The 26103-nt window shown below is 43.6% G+C and overlaps 2 protein-coding genes across 9 annotated transcripts in view; one reads left to right on the top strand and one right to left on the bottom strand.

The window, feature by feature from the left end:
• The window catches only part of C7H10orf95 (chromosome 7 C10orf95 homolog), a 237984-nt gene that overhangs the window by 44436 nt on the left and 167445 nt on the right, over positions 1–26103 (bottom strand). The window lies entirely within an intron of this gene.
• The window catches only part of SUFU (SUFU negative regulator of hedgehog signaling), an 84580-nt gene continuing 59358 nt past the window's right edge, over positions 882–26103 (top strand). The window contains exons 1-2 of one of the 6 annotated variants that reach the window (XM_071748390.1): positions 882–1223; positions 7656–7790. In XM_071748390.1, the coding sequence (XP_071604491.1) occupies positions 1042–1223; positions 7656–7790 (317 nt within the window). In that variant the 5' untranslated portion in view covers positions 882–1041. Of the gene's footprint in view, positions 1224–5805; positions 5924–6713; positions 6733–7655; positions 7791–26103 lie in introns of those variants that run through there. The other 5 variants (XM_071748391.1, XM_071748392.1, XM_071748393.1 and 2 more) reach the window with 5 other exon arrangements.

Raw genomic sequence — 26103 nt, 5'->3', positions numbered from 1 at the left:
CAGCATTCCATAGCTAATTTGTTTTTTGTTTGTGCTGATTAAAAAGCAGGACACTGCTCTAGCAAAGGTGTGTGAGACTACAGAACGTGCTGGTTTATGTGTACACACAAAGCTTTGCAGGACTACAGATCCAGCTGCAGTTTGGGAATGAGCCACATCTCCAGTACACCTCACTATGAAATTCACTTGTCTGCATTGCTTTACGGCTGTCTCTGAGGTACCTAAAAATACTAATAGGTGCACGGGAGAATAAAGGTGCTGTGAGGATCAGAGAAAGTGCAAAACCAGCAATAACAAAATGTGTCAGAGCAGCAGTGAGTAAGGCTGTTAGCTGCCCCACAGCTCGAGTTACGAACGCTGAGCCTCACCGCCAGCTCCCTGTCCCGGGCCCTGCTGTGTGAGCAGATGAAGCAGCCCCTGAACTGCGATTTATAGCCTCACACCCTCAGACCAGACCGACACCGGCCCGAGTGCGGCTGCCGGGGGATGGCTCTGTCACGGGGAGCTGCTTCAAGGCAGCACCCGCCCTGCGGGAAGGCACCACCGGGCCTTCCTGCCCCCGTCCAGGCCCCTCACCCCCTTCAGGCTGCCACACGGGGACCCCTCCTCTTCCCTCAGGCCCACCGCGGTGCAAGTGACTCGCTGCTCCCTCCAGGCCCTCCCTCAGGCTCCCTCCGCTATGCCGGGGCCGCGCTCCTTCAGCGCCCCACGAGCCCCCCCGCCCCGGCCCCGCTGTGCGCGCTGCCTCCCCGCCGCCACTAGAGGGGGCGCTCGCGGCGTGCCGGCCAGAGGGGAGGGAAGCGGCGGGGCCGCCCTCCGCGCTGTGCGGCCGCTCATTGGCGGAGCCGCCGTGTCACTCACCGTCACCCGGGCAGCAGGACCCGCCCCCTCCTCCGGCAGCGCCGCGCAGCGCCGCTTGGGCCGGGCCGGGCCGGGCGCGCGTCGGGCCGGGAGTGGAGTGGGGCTGCGTCGAGGGGACCGAGCTGGGCCGGGCCGGGCCAGGAGCAGGCACCTTAGCCGCGCCGTCCCCGCCGCCGGGACATGGAGGGCGTTCGGCCTGGCGGGGGTCCCCCCGCGGGCGGACCGGGTTCAGGCTCGGGGTCCGGCTCCGGCTCTTTCCCGTCGCTCTTCCCTCCGGGGCTGCACGGTATCTACGGCGAGTGCCGCCGCCTCTACCCCGACCAGCCCAACCCGCTCCAGGTCACCGCCATCCTCAAGTATTGGTGAGGCGGCCGAGGCTGCGGCCTGGAGGGGCCGGGGTCTGTGTGTGGGGGGGAGCAATGGGGCTGTGGGCCTTGTGTGGGCTTGGGGGTGAGCGGTGGGGCTGGGGGCCTTGTGTGGGGCTGGAGGAGGGAGCAGTGGAGCTTTTATGGGGCTTGTGTAGGGTTGGAGAAAGTCCCCAAACGAGGGGAGAAGTGGAACAAGGGATGATGAGTAGTGGGGAGGCCTGGGAATAGCAGTGGGGCTGGGGATACTGCTTTGGGTAGAGGGGGTGAGACTGCAGGGCTGAGGATTGCATGCAGAGTTTGGAGTGAGATGGTAGAGGTTTGGGGGTGTAAAATGGTTCTTGGAGAGGAGGTACTGGAGGTGCAGTTGGGTCTCTGGGAGGTATATTTGGGGAGGTTCCTGGGGAAGGATGCACTGAAGAAAGGAGGATGTACTGGGGCTTCTGGAGCTTCCCTTAGTGAGGGGTGGCTGATGAGGGCCTTGGCTGAAGCAGGTCATGGGAAAGGGGAGTGTGTGGTACTCAGGGGAGGGGTTCTCACAGAGGGTGGGAAGCCGGAGTTTCCCTTCCTGCACAGGAGGCACCATCTCTGCCTTCTAACCTGGAGCTTGGGGTTCGAGTATGTCCAGTACTGACCAGAGTGAGCCTGTATTCCAGCCTCCACGCTGAATGCATGTTGTGCATGTGCCCTTAAAACCCCCAGGACAGAGGCAGCAGCTCCTCTTGTCCCTGTATAACCATGTGTTATCACAGACTGCGTATCTGCTTCTTACTGTCTTTGCTGACACAGAGTCTGACACCAATAGCAGCAGTTGTTTATGTAGGAGAGTAGCATGAAGGAAGAACATGAATGCTTAGCTATTGAGAGAAATGTCTGGTGTCTAGCCCTGCGTGAAGAGGAGTTCTTCTTGCTTTTTACTATCACTTTGCTGCTCAGTCTCCTCTTCTGGGACTAAGGAGCAAAATCAGGTCACCTCCAAGAATTTGATGGACCTGACATTGACCAGTCCCTACTTCAGCATTTAGTAAATGCTCAACTTATTTACAGTTCATTTGAAGCTGTACATCTCTATCTGATTGAGGTCTGAGCAGCAGCAGAGTAACATTCTCCAGGTGTTCTGGTCTGACAGTGAAGCTACTGCTGTTGTCAAAGAAACATTTTTTTGTGTGGTTCTAGCAAGACATATGTCTTCTAGCTCTTACTCTTTAGGGGTTTTTTTTGTGTTCTTAAACTGACACAGTGTGGGCCGAGATAAGATGCTGCAAATCTGAGACCTCAAAATACAAATAATTTCTACTGCAGTACTTCTGTGCTGGTCTGTGTTTACACCTATCTGTAATCTTAGATATTCATGTTGGATGATTTTCCAGTCACCTTGATTTAGGTGTCAGCACTTTTCTTTCAACAGCTTAAAACAATAGTGACTGATGTGGCAGATTTTTGTGGGATGAAGGGGGATTTAGGTCTATAATGAAGAGTGGCAGAGGTCCTTGTTTGGGAAGAAACCTTGCTGCTTGTTTGCAGTTTAAGGAGCTGATTAGGGCTTCACTGCAATTAAACCTCAAACACTATAAAAACTGCTATTGGCAGTGATGGCCGTTTCAAGCAAGAGGTGATGTGAAGCCCTGTTTATCCTGGCATTTTCTACTTGATGGTTCTTCCGATTGTCAGCTCAGCCAAGAGCTGAGAGCTTCACTGGTAGGAACTGATTTCTATGTGGGTGAAAGGTTAGAGAGAGAAAGAGGGAGAAGGTTGACTTCTTACTGCTGTCCTATGCAGGAAATTCTCCTGTGGGGTTGAGCCTGTGTATACACTACAGGTACCTGCTTTCCTTTTGGTACATGTTAGCAACACTTCAAGGTGGGTTGTGTTGAAGGCTGGCAAAATGACTTCTGCTGCCACTCATTTTCCCAGTAGTCCATGCTGCTCTGCCTGGGCTGTCAACTGTTAGTTTACATTAGGAGAGCAAATTGCTGAGCAAAGTTCCCTGCCTCAGGAGAAATATTGTAACACTAATCATCTTTAATTATACGTATCAGTTTCTTGGTCCTGAACAGCAATATTTTTTTAAAAATTTTTTTTTTTCATTGAGCTGAAGCTATATTCTTGGTCTTGCACTGCAGAGCAGATCTCTACTTTCTGATGTTGGAGAATCTGCAGAGCCACATACCTGTTAAATGAGGGGGCTTAGCCACACTGGTTATCTCATGGAAGTAGCCTTTTCTTAAATGCTATTTGCATATCTTCAGAGAGAGTTCATGATTGCAATCAGAACTTCTTGGAAGGATTCTTGGCTGTATTTATAGAAGCTGTCCAATGAAAAGGAGTTTCTTTCTGTTGATATCCAGGATCCACTCTAATTTTTAAAATGTGAATATTGCTAAGTAATATATATTGGTGCATAGAATTGCTGTTGAAGAAACAAATTTGTACTTTTCTTTGTGATAGGTTTTGAAATAGGTGGAATTTTAGCTGAACTGTTGGTTTTTCATCACCTGTCTTGAATTTAGGCCATGTACTCAAAAACCAGTGCACTGACCTGTGGTCTGCAGCTGCTTGGGGATCAGGGACTACTTCTGGAAGGCTGTCAAAAGGTATCTGAAAAGCAGTCCTGTTGTCAGTTGCTGGGAGGTGAATATGGACGATCCACTAAAGACTTTTCAGGGTGAATGGATTGGGAATTTCCTCATTTTTTTCCCATTGTGGGGCTGCTTCTTCTCTGCCCACTTTGTGTTTCTCCTTCCACTTCAGAAGGAAACTTCAGAGCACTCTTAACATCAGTCAAAAGAAGACTCTTGATGGAGATGCAAATACCAGGTTTCCCCCGAGGCAGCCCTTCTTGCTCCTGAATGAGCTCCATGAATAGCGAATGTAACAAATTTGTACTGTACCTCTGGCTTTGAAGTTGGGCTCTTCCTAATAACATCCTCCAACGCTTCCAGCTCTTTGTGTGAACCTGTGTACTGATATGTAGATTGTGATACGAGGTCAAAGCCTGCAACAGCGGCTGTGGGCGGGAGGACATACCACAGCAGCAGGCACTTGCAGCGTTCAGCTAAGTTAGTGTAGCAGTGAAACCTGCCACCGAAACTGGATAAATATCTCTGCTGACTAGCCTTGGCTGAGTGATATTGCCATGGCTACATTACTAGCTGTGCTCCAGCCTTAAAGCTAGTGCTGGATGCTCCCCATAGTGGCTTGGCTTTGGGAGAGGAGTACGGGGCTGCTGGCAGGAGGAGCAAGGGAGAGATGTCTGGCTCAGCTGGTGCAGTCTCTGCAGGAGCTGCTCACTGCCTGTGAGCAGACCTGACAGTGGGTTTGAGTAGTCCTTAGGAGCAGCATGCTCACAGAGCCACCCCTGCACTGATAAGGGGGGGTTTGTCTTGTTGTCAAAGTGCCTGTGTCAGCAGTGTTCCAGTGTGAATTGTTTGACATCTAATGTGTTATAAAACCCAGTTTGGAAGCAGGATATGTGTGTGTGAGAGGCGATTGTTGCTTAGCAGGTGGAGATGTTCCCCCTTCATTGCAGATGTGTAGACCACTTGCTAATCTCTCATACTGGTTTGTTGGTCAGTGTATTGACTTCCCTCACTTTGGAGTCGTCCCTGTCAGATAACTGAATGATTGTGCATGACTGTTGCTGTTCATTGCCACTCTTTGGGGCAAGTGACTATCTCAGCTGAAACTGATTCCATCTGGCTGCTTCTATCACAGATCTAGGAGTTACTGCTGTGGAAAGCCTGAGTACTGGCCATCAGTGACCATCAGTGCCATGTTCTGAATATAGCCATCTAAATGGGTCTTTATGGCAGAGATCTCAAACAGCCTCCAGCATGGTGCTGGGGAGGAGGAATGGAAAGGCAGGTGGAGATGCTGTGTGTTGGGAAGACTTTCTTTCTGAGTGTTTCAATCTCTTGATAGACTTTAAGAATTAATTTTCCCAGGCTGCCACTGAGGATCAAATGCTGCTTTATCCCAGGGTCTAACATGCTTTCCCCATGCTTGTTCACCAGTTTGCTTTTTACACTGTGAAAATAATTACTGTCATACAAGAAGGTTGTGTAATTCTGACTTGGTCCTTGCCAATGGACCTTAGTGACATTACTGGGGGTGAGATGCTCATTCCCCTCTGTTCTGCCCTGGTACTCTGGCCTGCATCCTTGACTGACCTGCTTGGAAGTTAGAGCTGGCCTGGAGCCACCATTGTGGCCTTATGTGACTTAAGGGGAGGGAAGGTGTCCTAGGGAAAGACATTCATGTTAGATAAGATAACCCTCCTCTTATTTTTTTTCCTGCTGAAGTAGGAGGGAGGCAGCATGGCCCAACTGTGGGCTCTCCACAAGTTTTTTAATTCAACAAGCTTATCTATTACTTTGTACAGACTTGATAAGGTTGGGCAGCAAGAGGTGGGAGGAGGATTTCAAATAGTATGTCACTAGAAATATAGGTATGTAGGTGCCTTTTCTCTCATGACCCTTCCTGGCACCATCCTTCATGCAGGTGTTAAAATCTGGGAGTCCCTGTATGCATTAACTCTACTCAGAGCTCACCCTGGAAAGCACCTTCTTACTGGTGCTTTGCATGTCAGCTTGACCTAGTTCTGGCTTCTTGCCAGACTGGTGAGCTACCAAGGGTTGGATCCATCTGTCCAGCCATGTTGAGTACTTCTCTGAAGAATCTCCTGTGGAGGTGACCAGGTAATGCAGGATTGTAAATTTACTTTTTAGCATTTCTGTTCTGCAGTGCCAGCTACCCCAGCAGTAAAAAACCCTGTTTTCTCAGGGATCTCTCCTCTCGGTGAATGTGATCTAGGGGTAATTGTGCAAGCTCAGGGTTAAATCTCTTCTGCACTGATTGCTGCTCTTCTGAAGCCTAAGAATGTAATTCCAGTTTTACTACCAGCAGCCTGGTTGCCCGCCTGCCTGAGGAGTGAAATCCTTGCCAGCATTTCCTCTGTGCTGCTAGATGAGACTCCAAAAAAGGTCCTGGCCCTAAGTGGGGTAATTGCAATTAAGCTTTGCCCTTGGATTGCCTCAGAGCTTCCTTGGTAAGGAAAGGGGCAAATCTCTGCATGTGAAGCAAAAATGCCTCTTCAGAGCATGGAGCAGTGGTAGTAGAGGGAGCTACAAGAGGCTGATGAGCAGCCTGGATGCTGAGAAAGTATTTCTTGCCAAGCTGCCAATGTTTGATATAAGGCAGTGTTACTTTAGTCAGGTGCTCAGACACTTTTTGTGTAGCAGTTGTGGTGCATGTAATGATGATACACGCACCCCCAGGGCTAGCAAGGGAGGCAGGGGTGTGCCTTGAAACCTGCAGATGAAAGTCTCAGGGCCTGAAATGGTGATGCAGGTGTGGGGAATCTGTGTGGAGTAAATGGTTTGAATGAAGGGAGTCACCTTAGATTGGATTTTCTTATTTGGAGCAGGTGAGAGTATTTTGCTTCAAGAATAAGTGAATTGGAGTCAGGAAGCAGTTCAATAGCTGCTCACCCTATTCTGTAAGAGTGGTAGGTGGTTTGATGTCTTGTCTCTTCTTGCTTGGTTCTACCTGTGTGTTTTTTTGATCTACAAGGCAAACAGTGAGCAAAACAGTCTAGCACCTCCCTCTCTCCCAGACCTGCCCTGCCTCTGAGCAGAGACATGATGGAGAATGGCAGGAGGAGTGTGCTGGGCTGCTGGGCACACTGGCCTTGCTTCCTTGCCCTTGTGACAGGAAGGCTGCTGCAGGTTGTAGTGGTTTCTGCTCAGTGTAGCCTGGATGAGCTGCACTTTTAAGTATGGATATTTTAAGGAACTCATTCTAACATTGGAAGCAGAGGCTGCAGTGATGCTTTTTATTAATTCTTGATTAATGCAGCTGGTGTATTTTTCAAGTTCTTGTACTAATTTTTCTGCATGTTTTTCTCATCTGCTATTTTAACTGTCTTGCTTATGTTCAGAAGTACAGATTATTTTCAAAGTGTAGCCATTTCAAATTTGCTTTGAGTAGTAGCATCAGGTTTTGGTTTGGTTTGGGTTTTTGTTTTGTTTTTTGTCATTTTGTTTGTTTTTTTAAATTGAGGTATGTGCTTCTGGCCTGTATTTTGATACAGTTATTACTCTTTTACTAGTGCAATTTTTAATTTTTTCTTTGTGTTTTGTGGAAGCTATAATATGATTTTTCTGAAGGTCTTCATGCTTTAATATTAAAAACATTTAGTATATTGCACACATGCATTTTGCCTTCCTGTCTGTGCTCAAAGTTTTCTGTACTTCATCCAACTTTTCTCCTTAATTATTATTTTATTTTTAGAGGTAACTCTAACATGTTTATTTCATTTTTGTCACCAGCTATGTTTTAAAGCAGGTCTTTGTACAGCCCCTTGTAGCACCTGTGGAGACATCTCACTTGTCCTGAATAAACTAACTAAACTTTCTGGTTTTAATGCAGGTTGGGAGGACCTGATCCTCTGGACTACGTTAGCATGTACAGAAACCTTGGAAACCCAGCGCTGAATGTTCCTGAACACTGGCACTACGTCAGCTTTGGGTTAAGTGACTTGTATGGAGACAACAGAGTACACGAGTGAGTGTCATTTAAGTTCTGTTGCTGCATGTTGTGTTTTGTGTTGTGTTTTGGGGGAGCATAGGTAAAACCCTGTCGTTCTGTTTGTATTATTTGAACAGCTGGTTTTCTGCTGAGAATACCCGAGCAAGGGGTGATACATGCCTGTTCTTGGATATAGAAGAATTACTATGTTCCCCTCTGCAGACCTTGAATGTGATGTATTTCCTAGTTAGTGTTAAGTAGAGTTATTGTTTTTTTAATATTAAACTAGTAGGGAAACTTTTTTTTAACTGAATGTCCTGTTGTGTTTTTCACTCTTGGTATTCTGTTATGGTCATATGCTTAAATCCTGACCCCTCCCTGTGCGTGTTAAATGCCTTCCTCTGGAAAAGTGCTGTAAGGACATTTTTCCTGTTGCTGGCACAGCAGTGTTACTGTCAGTGGACTGCCACCCTAGTGACTGCTGTATAAAGTGCTAATCTGTTTAACAGAAGCATAAAATTCTAATTGTTTGACTGTCTTTTCTCCAATAATTAAATTATCCTAGCTTGCTGGTATGGATGGTCTTTAGCAGGCATTTTGTATTCAACTAGGCAAGCACCATGATCTTACCTTGTTTCTGTCTTTCTTCTACTGACCTTGCTTCTTGATTCCAGTTAAAGTGAGCAGCAGTAGCCAAGTTGTCATGTTCTTGGGGCTGTGAATATGGCCGGAAATGGCAGAATGTTTCTTCTGGTGCTGTTTAGTCAAACTGTCTTCACATTGTTTCATAGTTACAGGGTAAACGTCCTTGAATGGTGCGGCAAAGGCCTCCCTTTGTTCACTCAAGCTTTCCTTCTTTTGTTTGTCTTAGTTAAGATTCAGACAGCGTTTTTTTTTTTCACCCAGGTGCTTCTCTTGCAACAACAGCAGTCAGACAAGTTTCTTTAACCTCACCTATGACCACCAGGCAGTTTCTCCTGTTTTTTATTTTGTTGTTTTTTTTTTTTTTTTTTTTTTTACTATTTGCCCTCATGGAACTTTTTTTCAGAAGGAAAGTCTCTTAAGGCTGGGGTTTTTACAGTAGAAGAGGTCTGCCTGCAGATTTAACCAACTCATCTCCTAGTGAGAAATCCCAGTCATTAGTTACAGGGAAAGAGGAAAGGTAGGGCAAGTGAAAGAAATCAAGTTAAAGTTTTCCTTCCCTTGCTTCCACAAGAGACCCTATCATGGACATGCTGACCTTCACGTGATGCCTTTGTTCTCAGAACAAAATCTTTGCCTCTGAAAATCTAAGGTTGCCAAGGTTAGGTGACCTATGTTTGCCCACCTTGTTTTGCTGGGATTTAATTTTGGAGGGAATTAAGTCCTGCTCTGTCTTTTTCTCTTCTTTTTTCTCTCTTTGTCAGCCTGAGGCTTTTTCATGGTGAGACTGTTCTCTTTGCTGATGGTTTCAGGGGAGAGCAGGGAGTGGACATAAGGTCTTAGCTGAAAATATAAAGGGTGGTGTGTGTTTACACATGAAGAAGTAAATTATGTAAGGACACAGTCTTCTTGGCTCTGGCATGTGTTCTGGCTTCTCATTCCCAGAACCCGTCTGTCAGATGAAAATCTGTTCTACAGTGGAAAGGTTGGAGATTGAGTGGAAGTATCATGCAGGTGGAATGTCACAACGTAAAATAAATTCCTGGCATGAGACCTCCAAACTCTTCATACTGTCTTATGGTTTGGTCTGGAAATCTGGACAGAGATAGTAGAGTATGCATTTGCTGGTTGCAGGGCACAGGTATTAAACCCCCATCTCTATGTGTAGCCTGCAAGCAATTTCCAAGGCCTGCTGAGCAAAGCAGGAGCAAACTCTGTGCTATGCTCTGAGGGGTCTTACCTTCCAGTGGGAGGAGACTTAGAGAGCTGATATGCCTCAGCTGCCCCTAAAACCATGCTGGGCACTGCAGGCAAACAGCAAGACCTCGCTGCTGCCCTGCTCTGGGGATTTTAGCTGCACAGCCTCTTGAGTACAGGCATACTGAGATCCATCAAAGTGATTTCTGTGTCCCAGGTACGTGCAAGTATTTCCCTTCTCTCTATGTGCCTGGAACCAAATTCCTAGCTCCAGAGTCTGGGTGTCCCTGAGATTTTTTCGGGTGTCTGCAGTCTGTCACTTTTATTTTGGCATCATTCTTGGAGCTGCAAAACCTAATGCTCCGTGTGCTGTCAGGAAGGCTGGCTCTGCTTTATTGGTGAATAGTCTTAATATACAAATATGCATGTGGAAAAGCTGTCAAAACCTGCACAGGTCTTAAACACTGAACCTGAAGTTATTACCTGGTGGGTGAGTACTTTAGACAGACAGAGATTTTCAAAGGATCTCAGCACCCACCATCAATTCTTTCTCCCAGTGGCAGGTGCTGTTTGCTAGCTAACTCTTGAACCACAACTGCCACACAAACTGCACATTATCAGGCCAGCACTGGGTGCTTGTTGCAGGAATGTAGTGATTTTCCTGTGTGCTTCATAGGCTTTTGTTCTCCATCAGGGAATTTAACAAAGCCTTTAAGAAAATGAGTATCAGTCTCTTTGTTGCTTGAAGGACTGTGGGATACTGCTGTCCCAGGTAAAATGTGCTGTGGGATGGATGGTAGGAGCGTGGGAAGTTTTTAAAATCTGTTGAAGAATTCCTCCAGCTGAGATCTGCTCAACTGCCATGGCAGTGGCAGTTGCTGTGGGGGTTTTGTTTCCCAACTCTCTCTGCAAAAGGTGTAGAGCTGGACCTCTTTGTGTTAGCTGGAAAGGTTCCTACTTTGAGGATGTGCTTCCATAACCTTGCTGTCCTTCATGCATTAGAAGGGAAGGATAGTACACTGCCAAAGGCCTTTTTATTTTTTATTTTCACCTTGACTATGGGTAATGCAGGGATTATTTCTTATGGACCTCTTCAGGTGATACAGCACAACCTAGACCAATTATAATACAGTAATAAATGAGAAAGACTTTCTGATTTTGAGTGAACCAACACTGAAGTGGAGGCCCCTATATTTTTATTTATAATGGAATAGCAAACAGATGTGTAGCAAGTAATGTGAAAATGTTGACTTTAATTTATATTTTTTAATAAGAACCTGAAAAGTCTGAAGTGGAGCTCTCCCCGTGCCTCCTTGTTGACAGATTTATTTTCAGTTAAAGCAGCACTATTTCCTGCTCTGCTTAAATATCAGCTATACCCTACTTGCAGTACTGGTCTGGTTTTAAGAGTCCACAGAATAAGATGGAAGAAATCTAGGAATTTGAAAGGGGGAAACCTTTTTCATTTAAAATCACGCAGTGTTTCATGGTATAATGGCAACCATGACACCAGCTGTGCTGGACTGATTGCTCTAAAAATCCTAAATCATGACATCATGACAGCGTGAGGGAACTGCAGACCTTTCAGTGAGATTTCATGCCAAGTTGCTTGCATGGAAATAAGTCTCTAGTCAAGTGTGTTGCACAACTTGAGTGACAGCAGAAATCTGTCCGGGACATTTTTGTAAGTTTTTCTCCATTTTTAACTTTTTCTGTCTACTTTAAAATCAAAGCCAATGTGCTGAATCTATTCAATAGGATTAGAGCAGAGCCTTTTTTTTAACTGTTCTTGCTTTCTGAAAGAAAGATTGTGTACTGCAGCAGTGACTGTGTGTGTAGCATGTGAGCACACTAGCAAGGAGTGTCTGGCCAGTGTGGCTGTGAGTGAGGAAGACAGGTTCTCTTCCTTTCCCACACCTTTCTGGCAGCTACTGCCACACAGCAAAATCAGAAGTAGGGAGTGTGTCCATGCAAAGTGGGATGCCTCAGCTGGCAATTGCAGATTGATGTTCTGATGCTAGGCCATGGCCAGGGCACAGGCACCCCATCCTTCCTGTAGTTTTCAGGCATGGTGGTGACTTCTGCCTACATGGAGAAAGGGTGCCTAGGGAAGCAGCATCAGCAAGCACAGCTGGAATCAAACACCATCAATGGCAATGCCAGCCCCAGCTACTGAGATGCCATGGTGTGGTCCAGCCCTGGGCTGTGCTGGTGCAAGGGTTTGCAGGGCTAGCCAGAGACCTAGGAAGTGATGTGTGTTTTCACCAGGCTGTTTTCTATCTCCAGTTCACTGTAAGGCTAAGGCTGGATCTCCAATTAACTGTTCCTGTAGTTTGAGTGCTCACCCTTTTTGTTAACAGCTTAAAAAGTGCATGGAAAATGAGAACCACGGTAATAGAATTCCTGAAAACTTTGAATAGTCTTATTTGTATTAAAATTGCCAAGTTGTAATTCAGAGCCACAATAGGAAGGAAAACTATTGTGGCTGGGTTAAGAGATAAGATTTGTATTTGTGGCCTTCCCACATCCTGAGAAGAAAAATGTGATTTGTGTTTTGATGTTTAGCTTTTTATGCAAATTCCAATAATTCTGTTTCCTGATCTACACAAACTTCTTATTGACAAGGCTGGTGGTTTCAGGCTTGGGGTTTTTTTTTTGGTTTTGTTTTGTTTTTTTCCTGGCAGGTAGCCAGGACCCAAAGCTCAGCAGTGTCCTATTTGCATAAAACCAAAGAGATTACAGCTGCCTTCATCTCTAATACAGATGCAGGGTACCACCCGCAGAGACAGCAGGTTCCAGCTTGCTGTGGTCCTTTTGATTTTCTGGGCTTACCATTTGGATCAGGAGGGAGCGGTGCATGTCGGGATAACGTGTTGACACTGTGGGTGGTGCCTCCCTATTAAAGGTGAGGGTAAGCAGGAGCCTTTCAAGATCTCCACTCCAGCTTGTGTTCTACTTACTTGTATAGATCCTCTGAATGACCTTAACTTGTAAAAGGGCAAGGATGCTTGTTAGAGCTTGGAGGAAGAAAAAGGAACGCAAAACTGGATCAGGTAACAAATGCAAGGCTTGCAGAGGGGTGGATGTTTTCTGGAAGGCTTTTTCCAAGTATGAAAGGAGTTTGAAAAGAGTATTTAGAAAATAGCCTGAAAGTTGGAATGAGTGCTCTGTTTCTTTTGAGTGTGTACTGGCTTCTTCTATGAGCCTGCATGAATGTAGGATGGAGTGGTGCTGACAGCTGTCACTTTACTGGCCTCTTAGTTCTGTAGCCTTCCATAAATTTAAAAGCTCACTGCCCTCAGCTTGCCAACCTTTAGCATTAAATTTTGGTATTTAATGGGTCCCCAAGTGCTTTATAAAACGCATGCCTAAAACACTGTTGAAATATTACACCATACTGGAAGGTGACAATGAATGCTTTTAAAATGGGGGAGACTGACTCTGTCCCTCTTTGTTTTCATGAAAATGCAGTCAGATAAAGATTCTTGGGAAAGACAGTAAATTCATGAAAGGCAGTGTTAGATGTGGATCTGTATTTCAGATTAGATTTTGAAAAAACTTCTCCAATGTCTGCATTGGAGAGATGAAAGATCAAATCAATTAAGTTTAGGGGTTGAACCTGAGATTCAAGGAAAATTATTAAAACCCTGAAGTTTTCTGCCACCTTTCATGGTGTTCAGTTTCAGGTATGGGATTGAAGCATACTTCATACAGAGGAACATGAGGACTTCCTTAAATAGTACTATAGATGTGCAAATGTTCCTCTCAGCCTCATTTTGTTTCACTGGGCTATTTGTCACAAAGCAAAATGACACCTGCTGTGTCAGGGTTGGCACCTTGGTAGCAACTTCAGAACATGAAGTAAGGAAGTGAAGTTTTGGGGACATGCCCTCAAGCTGAGGATCACAAAATAGTGGTTCTGCTTCTGAATCAGGCTGATAAGAGGTGTTACTGTGATGTTTTGTTTGTGGGGAGCAGCCACCACAGCAATGAAATTCTGGAGATTTATGGTGACTTTGAGGAGCTTCTTCCAGGTCTCCATGCCTTCCTGCTTCATGTTGCCCTGGCTTCATCTGTAGGAATTACACTCCAGCCAGTGCATTGAAGAAATGTTTCTTCTGTGTACTGTTGCTGGAGATGGAGTATCTGCTCCAGCCAGAGGGAGTGATGTGGAAGAGGAAATTGGAAAGCATCAGTTTAGGAAGCAGGTAAAAGAGTCAAGACTTGGAAGAGGGAGAGTCCAAGGTGGACAGCATATCTCAACTTCCTTTTTCTTGTTTGTCCATCAGTGACTGACCCAAAATGTAATACTTATTTTTCAAAAATGTCTTTTTTTCTGAGATAGAGGGGAATGGAAGGTACATGGCAAAGTGGGAGGGGAGAGGCCACATAATTAGGGAGTTCTGTGAGAAAAAGTATTTCCTTTTTAATGATAGCTTACTTGAGAATCCACTGAAGTTCTCAACTGAGTTGCCAATAAAATCTGCTTTTTAAATTAATGGATTTGTCTTGTGGGTTGTTTTTGGTTTGTTTTTTTTTTTTTATTTTATATAAACATGAGTTAGACATCTTTTTCCAAAATGTACTTTTAGTAGGTCTCACCTGTGTGAATTCTCTGATGTCTAGAAAAACAGCTTCTACTGAAACTTGTTTGCTGGGAGTGCCAGTAGATCCTTCTGTCTGGCTGTTTGTTTCTGTCTATTTAGCAGTAAGGTAACTATTTTGCAAACGACTTTTACTTTGAAGGACTTGATTGAATTTGACCAATGAGTTAAAAAAAAAAAAAAGAGGATGTTTTAAAGCAGCACATGCACAAGTATGATCATTTAAGGTTTGATTCTCTATCTTCCAGACAGAAGACAGTTAAAACAAGCATTGTACCTATTTGTGTGCCCCATTGACAGTATCCCTCTTATGACTAAGGCCATGCACCAGGACTAAGACTTGTATTTCTCTGCTGGAGGTAGACCTCCCCTGAAGCTATGGTCATCACAGGGAGATCTTTTTTTCCCCTCCTCTTAGGCAGAGCGCATTTGGCTTCCAAATGTCATTTGTTGAAGGTAGTGAGCACCATTAATAATAAGAAAGATGAAGGCCACCTAGAGAGAGAAGTCTGCTTTGTGCTGCCTTGTGTCCATGTTTATGTGCAGAGGTTGAGAGCGTGCTTGAACTGTGCTAGACCTGGAATTTTATTTTTAAGTGTTGAAGGAAATTCATTTAACATTTGCAGCACAGTAGTTGAATTTACAAGAGGTACTGCTTTCAATAAAAAAAGGAAAAGAGATTGGAAGTAGGTTTATAGCTGAGCATTACTGACAGCAAACCCCACATTCTGTTGAGTAACACATCTGTGCACGCATCCTGGCAGAGGGGAAGGGGCATGGTATTCAAACTGGATGATTTCTTTTTGTCAGCAGGACCTCAATATTTATGATCTTGGCATACAGGAGGAGAGTTGGCCCAAGACAGGGCTTGCTTACTCACATCTCCCAGCTGGGTTAGTGCTGAATGATGTGGGAGATCTTGCAGACTTTGCTCTCCCAGTGAGTTCAGCCTGCTGGAAAGAGGAGCAGCTGGGGATCAAAGTTGGGTCTTCTAGTGAAAGGTTGTTTTGTTTGATAAAGATCTGTTTAGGATGTATCTAAAAAAGATAGAGGGCTTTTTTTTCAGTGGGACATAAAGGTAAAAGCATTTTTTAAGCTGTGTGGCCATTCTAGCTGTGAGATCAAAGGAGGGTTGACTTTTTTATCCCTTTGCTTGCCAGAATAATGATACTAACAAAATAAACGTTTGAAGAGATGCATCTCAATGTTGTTATTCAGACCTAATCCCCTTTACAAATTACCATTGCTAATAAAATGACTAATTTTATTTGAAAATTTGAACTATTGGTGTTTCTCTATCCTAAGATGCAAACTCTGTAGTGACTATCAAGCTCATCTGTCTCTCTACTGTCATCTCAATTTTGAATCGAGACCCAATAGGCAGTGACACCAGGCTAACAAAAAAGGGCTGCAAATCTTTGGTGGTCTCCCATTCAGATGGTATTCCCTTCCTTGGACAAAGGGGTGGCTAGGGCTCCTGGGTGCCACTCTGCCTTCAGAGATGGTAAACAAGGAATGGATCATCTGGTGGGAGGTATTTTTTTGATCACTTGACACAGCTGGGTAGATGGGATACCACCTGACAGAAGGCTGAGGTTTAAAGCATGATTTTGCAATGGTTCCTGAGGACAAAAGCCAAAAGAAAAAAAGGCCAGAAAACTTGTTCTTTTTTTTTTTCCTTTTTTTTCTTTTTTTCTTTTTTTTCAGGATGTAAACAGAGTGGGTGGAGGTGATGGGGGACTCGGCAGTTCTTGGGGAGCTCTGATTTAAGCCCAGAGGGTAGACACAAGACAAGGGAAGGAGGGAAGACTGCACAGATGGCTCATTGTTTTGTCTAGCTCAGCATTCTTGCACTGCAGAAGTGAAGGGCAATTGTTTTAAAATCCCTTTTGCAAAGAGAGCTGTTTGCTTTTCAGCTATCTTTGGTCCCTGAAGATGCAAACTGTAAACCAGGGGGGGTGGTCTTCAACACCCATTTGTTCTGGAGGGTCAGTGCTCTATCCAAGAGGCTGGGAACAGCAGCTCGACTGCAAGGCATCCCTCCTCTAAGGGAATGGGGGAACGAGCCTGCACCTGGGAAAAGCACTGCAGTAGCCAGGGAGAAGGCAAGAACAAAGGGTTGCACATGGTAGGGCTGGTGCAGAGCAGTGTCCAGGTTAGGGAACTTTACCAAAGCTCTGAAATGTGGCATATACATGGCACATTCCTTTCCTGCAACAATATCTTCTGATGTATAGTATAATTTTCTTACATCTTTGCTTTTTTAATCATTATTTATTTATTTTAAAAAGCAAATAATTAGTATTAGAGACATACTGCCATTTCTACACTTTCTCCTGCTCCACTTACACTGGCATAACTCCTTCATTCCTCCCCTGTGGATTGTTGTGGCCTTCCTGGAGCAGGGGCCTTTTTTGGCATAGTCGATGAAAATAAACCATAAAGATGGCTGTTGTTATGAAATAAGGCCCAACAGGGGGATTTTACCAGTAGAACTACAGCAATATAATTATACTGGTAGACTGGTTACACTAAATTTCCTCATGAAGACAAGCCTTAAGTTGACATTTCCTAGCTAAGTTGAATCCATATGCATAACTTTATTATGCAAAAATAATATGTTTCTGGGCTTTGAATGCTTTTGTACCCTGACGAGTAATGTTAAGCAGAAAAGCAAGGAATATAGTGTTCAGAGATGTGTGTGGGACTTTCTGTAATAGAAAGGCTATGATGAGTTGTATGCTGATCTCTGTCTTTTACTGGTTAGGATATTCCTCTTAAAGTGACCAGGAACGTGATGAACGTGTTTGTGCTTATGGCACTAAAATGTAAGCAGTACAGAGCATGCTGTAAGCTGACTTCTCTACCAGTTTTACTCCTGCTTGTAAGAGAAGCTCAGACATTTTGCAGGTTCTATAACTGGTTCTGAAATGCAGAACTATTAAAATCTTTAGGGGTATGTCTGGTCCTACTGAAAGGAAGGAGAAGAATGATGCTTTCTTTCCTCCATTGTTTAATTTAAGGAGACCAGGGATTATTTTATCTTTTCAGATTTTGTCTCACAATGGATTGAGTCTGTGTAACATTCACAGGCAAGGTGTTTTTTTGATATAGATCAACGTATCAGCCTCTGATTCCTACATTCCTACCTCTTAAAGTTTTCAACAATAAAGTCTTGCAGTGAGAGTTTTGCAGGAGAAATTTAACACCTAAAGGGAGGTTTAAAAAAATACATATATCATAGACGTTTCATTGCAGCTGTCTCATGTTTTCCTTTTGGGAGTCTTTCACTAGCAGTGGTTTCTTTTTCCCTGGAATTACAGCTTGAACTCCAAGGGCCTTTACCTGACTGTTGAATCAGTTAAGATCTGTTACAGTGCTCATCAATAGGCTTTTGAATGCAGCCTTTCCAATGAAATGAGCCTGTGTAACAGCTAAGCAAGTAGAGAAGTATCATCCTGATTTTCACAGCTAATGAAGTAAAAGGTCAGGGATTGAATCCCAGATCCAGCAGGATACTCAGTTACCTGAATCCCCATTGAAATTTTTTGGAATTCGGGCTCCTGAAAGCTGCTAAAATACCTTTTATGCCTCAAGCTCATTTACTGTACAGCTGAGAACTTAATTATACAAGAGTCCTAAAAATGTACTCTAGAGTCTGCTAAAGTTGTGTCTTGCATGATTTTTTTTTTTAGCCCAGGTTCTTTAGCCAGCAGGAAAGTAATGGAAGACACCAACGTTCATGTTCTATGTAACGTCCTGGAGCCCTGATCCCCTCCTGGGACTTCTAGGCAATGCTGAAAAAACCTGTAGCTGTCAGTGTAGCTTCTGGCTTTAGGTTTTTCTCTTATTCTTTCCACCCTCCCATACTGCGTCTGAATGCCGCTTTTGTTATGCGAATGGTTTCCTCCCACCAGCTGCAGAACTTTTCCACAGTAGGAGCTAGGAAGGATCCAGCAGAGGCTGCAAGGGAAGTCGGTGCCCTTTTCCCAGCTGCTCAGCTGGGAAAGAAAGCACAGCAATACCTTCCCAACCACGCTGGCTCGAACTGCCCCTTCCCTTCTGTTCTCTTGCCTGGACTCTCCCACTTGAGCCTTTCGGTGTAGTTCAGGAGATGTGTTACCGATCCCCGCAGGCTATGTGTGCAAACACATCAGAGCCGAGGGTACAGGCCCAATGCGAAATGGGATCCGTGTGCAGATGAAAGGTTCTCTTCCCTAACCCACGGTGTAGGGCAGTGACTGCGTGCTGTGCCTGCAGAATCACCTCCAGCTCAGGCCAAGTGAGAGCACCCTTTTGCTAGGCCTTGTAGAAATGAGGATAAGTACCTCTGAAATGCAGAATAAGTAGTTAGTGTTACAGTAGTAACAGTAGTAAAATGTTACAGTACAGATCTTCATAAGTTGTTTTCTTCAGTAGTTTCCTGTCCCTTATTCTGTGAATGCAACAGTAGGTCCTTATTGTTCTGCTGGCTGTTTTTTCCAGATCCTTTCAGTGGGATGATGCAACTCTGGATAACCTTCTCTGAGCCATTGCAGTGAGACTGTTTGCTTTTTCCCTGCAGTTCCAAGGAGTGCAGCCTTGCTTGCTGGGCTAGCTGGGCAGTTGAGAACCTGTTCTCAGGGACACCTCAGCTGGGTTGGGATGGGTTCTCATGGCTGTGGGAAGCCCGGTGGCTTCCTGGAGAAATGTGTGAGCCCCCAAGCTGAAAAGCACGCCAGTCCTCTAGTCACTTGCTTTCACATATATGTGGATATTTATGGTTAATTTTAAATTTAAAAAAAAAACCAAACATGTTTGGGGAATCATGAAGATCAAATGGTTTGGTCTTGTCCGTTTATTTATGACTGTAATGGGAGATGAAACCATCGCCTACTGGTATAGCTAGATCCATGCACCATAAAACAAAAGGTTAACTGCCCTCATGCGAGCACCTTTTGCTCTGGGGTAGAGTGGTGCATCTCATGCAACCTTCTGTTTCATATTGTTTTGTGTTAGTCATTCCAGTGTTCACTATTTGTCCATGCTGTGCAGAATATGGAGTTAATTTCCCAGCATTTTTGTGACCTTTTGTGACCTATATACCCATTTCCTATGTAGTAAGTGAGTCCCATTACTCCTTGAAGCAGGGAAATATCATTTTTATATCTGAGAATCAAATTCCTAAATAACTTATTGAGGAGGGTTGGAAGTTTGTAGCAGATGAGGGATTCAAATTTGTGTCTCCCAGATGGTGTTTAAGGACTCCCAAGAGCATTCTAATGTTTTTTGACTTAGTGTTAATAACAAAGCAGATAGCTCCCTTTGGCACTGACAGGGCCATTACAGGTTTTTGTCCTTAATCTGTGCTCACTGTCCTTGCATGTAAGACTGCATGTTGGAACTCTCCAGAATGAGAGGATAACACTTCCAAGCCTCTAGATCTCAAAGGGATTAACCTTCAGTAGCTAAGCAGAATCCTGTTGTTGTTGCAGATGCTACTACTTTCATGGCATGGATAGCTGAACTTCAAAGAAGCAATACCTAAATTGCATTAACTTGCAGCCCAGCACATTAAAGTGACCTGAAATTGATGGTGGTTTATTTTATATGCTAGGCTGGAGAGACCATAGCTTAGGAGCTGTTTCCCATGTGACTGAGCAGGAGCTGAGTGTTGTAACCACTTCTGTCAACATTAGTTTAACTCGTGATTGTGAATTATCATCTGTGGGTTCTCCCAGATCAGTTTTGGGCACAGGGTACTAGTACTAAAAGTTCATACCTGTATGAACTGTGATGCTTCATAGGGTCACTTGGGTTGGAAGGGACCTCCCAAACTTTCCAGTTGGTGCCTGCTCAGAGGCAGCTTCCACAGCCGCCCTGGATCCTGTTGCAGGGTTTGATCACCAGCATTCAAAAATGATTTTGAAACACATGTAATTGGAATCAGCCTTTGCTGTTTTGCTGTGCATCTCTGAGAAAGGTCTAGAGCTCCATCTTCCCTTTGCCCTTGCAAAGGCAGATGAGCAGCAAGATCTGATCCCCCCCTCCTTTTACCCTTCTTCTGTAAAGGCTGAACAAACCCAGTGCCCAACCTTTCCTCATGTGATGTAGGTGACTGTGGTCTGGACACATCTTAATGACACTTATATGCCAAGTGCTTCTCACATAACCGACTGGTTTATTTGCCTGAAAAGTGTCCAGTCTTGTCAGGTCTACAAAATGCTGATGACCATGCTGCTTGTGTCTGAAGCTGTTGGAGACCCTTGCTGTACTGTCATGTAGTTCATGTGACACTATCTCTCATGAGATGATTGTGTCTGCAGAATTAAAAGTGAAGCTGATTTGGCTCTGTACTCCGAAGGATAAGAGGAAAAATCAATTTATCTGTTGTATCAAAATTCATTGTTTACAGAAACATTTTGTTTAAAAACAGAGCCTAGACTGTGAATCTCCAGGCTTCAAGGCAACATTGTTACCAGCTGAATTTTGAAGAAACTGAATTGTAAGATGTGTGAAATCAGTGTTGTGTGTGTGAGTGAAACTTAAACTGAAGCTTCTTCTTTCCCCTCTATCATGTAGCAGCATTTCACTCACTGAATGGTAGCTCAATGAAGCATGGTTCAGCTTTCACACTGGCCAGCACAAATTGATCACAAATTTTACTCAGATCTAGCTCAGTGTCAGTTTTCTTAGCAGATCGTACATGAGTACTTAGGACATCTGAGAAACCTGCCTCCAAATAACTGCCATGAGTGCCTCTGCATCTGTTTGGATTTAGATAATGGAATGATACTCCAAAACCAATTTTTTAAGTTGCTTTTTCTAGAAAGGTTTTCTGTTTGATAGGTGGCTTACATATTGATGCTGCAAGAGCAAGTTCTAAGTAACAAACTTTTGTCATAGCCATAGGCTGACATCTCAAGCACCATCTACTCGCTTTTTTACTTTGATTTTATGTGAACAGAAATTTTTGAATGTGTGTTCTTTTATTTGCCCCACTGATGTGTGAAGGTTTTTCTTAAATGAAGCTCAAAAGGAGTCCACTAAAACTCTGTGCACAGGTTTGGTGTGGCAAGAGCTCATGGAATTTCCTGTTGAGCACTCTGGAGAGAACCATCTGATATCTAAGTATCCACCCCTGCTTCTCTCTGATGTTTTTATGTATCTTTCTTTAAATTTATGCTTTTTCTCAATGCCAGGAGACAATCTGGGAGAATAAGTATGCAGGCAGATGGGTTTTGGCCAAAATAACTTTTCTGGATATTTTTTTAAGCCTTTCATGTAAGGGGATTGGTGTGCCTATTTTCTTATAAAATTGCTTCACAGGAGTGTCCCAGCATGCCATCAGGCCACTCAGATGAGAGTTTTATATTATTTGACAGCTGTACTGAAAGCCACCATTTCCTGGTAGGCAAGATGCTGGAAGCACTAGGTAGAGTCCCTTTATTTTTTTTTCCCTTTCCTTTTTAAAAATTTTTTTTCCCCTGAAACTCTGGAATCTGAGAGTCCTTCACTTGCCATAGAAGACATGGTGTCATGCACTTGAAGCTTGAATTTGGCAGACTGAATCTCCAAGTAATCTTGTTTGGTGAACATCAGTTCTTGCCTGATATTCTTCCCAAGCGATGGAGACACTAAGATGCTAATTTACTGGCTGTAACAGCCTGCTAAAGGTTTCTCCTTGGGTTTTAGTCAGGAGACCATATTCTGGATCGGTTAATACCTGTGCAGTCTTAAAGCACTCCTGAGAGTTGAGCCTTGAAATACTGCTGTCTGTCAGGCAGAGTGATGGGCACTGCCCATCAACTTGATTTAACCACCTCATCCTGATAGGCTGATCTGAAGTAGTGAAAGCTATGGATTGGCAATTAATGTGTTCTGTGTTTTTTTGGGGGGGAGGTGGTGTTGTTTGTTTGTTTTGATTTTTGGTTTGGTTTTTTTTTTTTTGGTGATGAAATAGTAACAGCAGCTCTTCCTGATGCCAGACATAGAAATGTATTGATATGATACTGTATTTCTGCACCTTTCAAAATGGTATTGAGTGGCTCACCTGTGTCAGCAGAAAGCTTTGTCTTTGTAGATGTGGGAAATTACATTGGAAGAGTTGAAGCAAAAGATATCTTAAGTGTATTCACAACAGTACTGATGATGGAGCTGAAAACTGATGCTGGGAGAAGTCAGTGCATAGTTGTGTGTGAGCCTGCCTCTTGCTTCCCAGAAGAAGCCTGGTTTATTTCCCTGGAGCTGCTGGGAGTGGAGCTATGACTTCTGAAAGTGCAGTCTGCTAACTATCCCCAAATACCCTGAAAGAGCTTTCTTGTTGTTCCCCCACTGGAATGATCATAGTGAAGGGCCAGCATTTCCCTGCGTACACTCCCATTTTCAGGGATTGGTTCACCTGATGTGTTTATATACCCAAGCTCTTAAACTCTCAAAAAATAAACACCTACTACACTCTGCTCCTTGTCCAGCACTGCGTAGTTTTCAAAAGCAGAATTTCAGAAATACTGCCATTTTGCACTGTGGTGAAGCAAACCTTCTCTTGTTTGCAAAAGTGACAACAAAACTGCTTTGGCAAATAGCTTTGATTTAAACTGAAAAGCTTCTGGTTTTCAGAGCTGCTTTTAAAGCAAAGGGCTAGTTTGGCTTTTGATCCTCTTAAGCTGGGTTATTTGATGTGAAAAACGCCCTGGGTACTTTGCTGCAGAGGGGAGCAGCTTTTCAGTTCTCTGTGTGTGGCTTCAGGAGAGGGCCTGGCAGAGCGTGGGGTTGGTGGGGGGCTTGCAGGGCCCTGCCCTGTAAATAAAGGGCCTCTATTTCTTTGGATTCTTTTGCTGGAACTAAATACCACGATCAGTGAAACTCTTACCTCATTAAAGGAATACTGCATATGTGCAGTGCTGCAATGTGGTCTGTTTTGCTGAGCAGATAGAGTTTTAACCCAAAGAATGGCATGTAATATATGACCTTAGCTTTCAAAAAGTTTATTTTTGTTCATGCGACAAAATAAGATTTTAGTATTAAGTATAGGGTTGGATTTAACTTGGCAGATACCAGAGCCTTCCATTAGTGCTGTAGTCATAATATAAAACTATCTGATGTGTGCCAGTGGGCATACAGCAAGCCAAGAATTTCTCCATCGATGTTTGGTTTTTATGAAAACTTAGCTGACTGCTTTGTCTCTGGGTTGGCTGTAAAGGTGATGTGCCCTCATACTGGGAATGGCAGGCACAATGCAATCCGTGCTGTCTCTTTATAGTGAATATCTTTGCAGTGTATAGGCATAACAGGGTTTTAGGGTGGGTTTTTTTTTTCCCTTTCTTCTTAGCATGTTAGGGCATTTAAGAGAAACTTGCACTCAAGTATAGGGTTAGCAGAACCGAGGCGTAAACCAAACTATGTGAAATATTCAGATCTGTTAGTACAGAAACTTAATGCTGTGCTGCAGTTTTCAGTTTATTTACCTGGGGTAGAAAATATTCTTTCTGAGGTTTGCTTCCCACATGTTCCTTCTCAGATGACTTCTTACTGTAAAGCTGAGGCAATTTTCAGACTTGTGTTGTTTTGCTGAAGAAAATACCTGCAAGGCACTTCAGTGCTAAGATGCTGAGCACAGCTCCAAAGCGTCTGATTAAACCAAACAAAAAACCCCTCAAACCCAGCACCCCAGTCCCTACCTTCCCTACAAAGCAACCAACCCCAAGTAGTGTTAGATTCTAGCTTCCATAGAACTAGAAGCAAAAAGTGTGTTACCTGCCCAGTTGACACCAAAGTCCAGGTCAGGCTAACTTGCTGCAAACTCTTGACTGCCTGCCTGGAAGGGGAAAAGTCAGAACAAGTGCAAGTAGCACTGAGTGAACCTGGTGGGTTGAAGGAAGCGGTCATGAGCAAACCTAACATCTGTGGGCTTTAGCAGGACTTCTGCCATCTATGAATTGTCTCACCCCTCCACCCAGTTTTCAGTGGAAATGAGACATGTTCAGTCTCTTTTCTGGAACTGTATTCTTTTTTTTTAGCTTATTGGTTGACCATGGCTGTTTGAAAGTGGTTGACTGTTCTGGAAGTTTTCTGGAAGTCTGGTGAAAATTTGGAACTTTTGAGAAGCACGATTTTGAACATCTACAAACCTGCAAGGTGTGATCCTTTTCTGTCCAGTTCCTAAGCAACCTCCTAAGATAACCCCCATGTACCCTTCAAGGAGAAATTTGTTGTGGAAATCCAGTGTTTCCACAAGGAAGTAATGGAATATCTCGGTATAAGTTAACTTGTTCATGGGGAACCTCAGTTTATTAGCTCCCTTGTCACAGATGAGTTTCTTGGTTATAGGTGCATCTTTTGCCTTGTTGGTAAGGCCTTAAACAAAAGTGGACACAGGTGATTTAGGGGAATGAGCAGCTGTCTACAGCCTATATAAAAGGGATGAGTGTCTATTGTTGTTGGGGATAAAGAGCCATTTGCTTGGTCTTCCGTTTGTATGGCACATTTATTTGGAGGTCTTGGCCTTCTTGCTGGCCAAATTAAACCCAGCACTCACTTGCTGGTTCAAAAGGACTTTCTTAAGAGAAGCCACACTGACTAACTTAGCTACTGGATTCTTCTCTGATTTTTGTTACATCGAGGGTCAGAGGCATGTGGCAGAGTAGTAGCTTTATTTAGTTCCCAAAGCTCACATCTGTCCCTTCTCCTGCACATTTTAACCTCAGCCGGGAGCCCTGTTCCTGTGTTATGGTCTGTTGTGCACTGAGAGAAATTTTATGGCAGCTGTTTAAACTACTTTTGACTTGCTTTCAAATACAGGACATTTTTGAAGAATAAAAGTAAAGCTTTGGCAAAAATGCTGGCTGAAAATTACTATTCTCTTTACATTCTGAATATTAATATTTCTTCCTATGAAAGACTTGTCTGAATTAAATGTAAAGGATTTTTAAGGTAATCACAAGCCTTTAAAGCCACATGTGTCAATTTTTTCAAAACATTACCAACCTAAAATTAAACAGATCAAAGTCTTTTACTTTATAGGCTGTTACCTCAGAACAGCTGCACAATAAGGGTGAATTGCACATATTTAAAATTTCACTGTAACAAAGCAGTGTATTTTCAGCAACTTGTGACCATTAACTATTCAAAAACATTTAAAACCTAATCTTTAAGTCCGAATTGCTTAAATGCAAATAGACTTTTTCTCAGATTCAATTGTTAATTTGAAAATTATTAAACATTGCGTGCTGCTTATTTTTTGAGTGCTTTTTATAAACCTTTTGATTCTTCAGAGATTTTGTTAAGTCTTTGAAGAGAAGTAATCTACTGCTTTTTTCTTATCCTTTATTCTGTTTGCTTTCTAGTACGTTTTCTCTGGGTTAGAGTATCTTTCTTTACTATGTAGAAAATCACGCAAGTAATGTTGCCTGTCAGTTTTACTGTTTTGCAACTGCTGATATGTTGGTGACCATCTATGTTCTAAGTGCTCATTCTGCTTTAAATTTCATGGATACTCACCTGAACACTTCTGTTACTCAGTAACTTGTGTATAGATAATTACAAAGCAAGTGTGGTCTTCTCTTAATTATTTCTGGGAAACAGAGACATCTGTGGAGTTAAAAAAACCCCAAAACCTGCAAAGTTCTAGCTTGATGCACATTAGAGGTAAAGCTGTGTTGTTTCAGAATGAACCTTGAAAGAAAGAAATTCAATATTGAGCCATTTTACTTTCCAAAAATTTTAAATGTGAAAATAAGCTTGAAGTTTTTTTGTTATGTTTCATCCTTCTTAAAAACTGACCAGTTCATTATGTGTTTCAGTTTCTGGTGTGTAGTTTTTCCTGGAAGTCAATCCTTGAAAACTACCCACTTTGGAGTGTTTTTTTCTTCCTATACAAAATCATAGAATCATAGAATTGGCTGGGTTGGAAGGGACCTCAGAGATCA

This window comes from Heliangelus exortis, chromosome 7 (genome assembly GCF_036169615.1).
Source record: "Heliangelus exortis chromosome 7, bHelExo1.hap1, whole genome shotgun sequence".
Lineage (NCBI taxonomy): Eukaryota > Metazoa > Chordata > Aves > Apodiformes > Trochilidae > Heliangelus > Heliangelus exortis.
The sequence above is the reverse complement of the archived record's forward strand: the minus strand, read 5'-3'. Positions and strand labels throughout refer to the sequence as shown.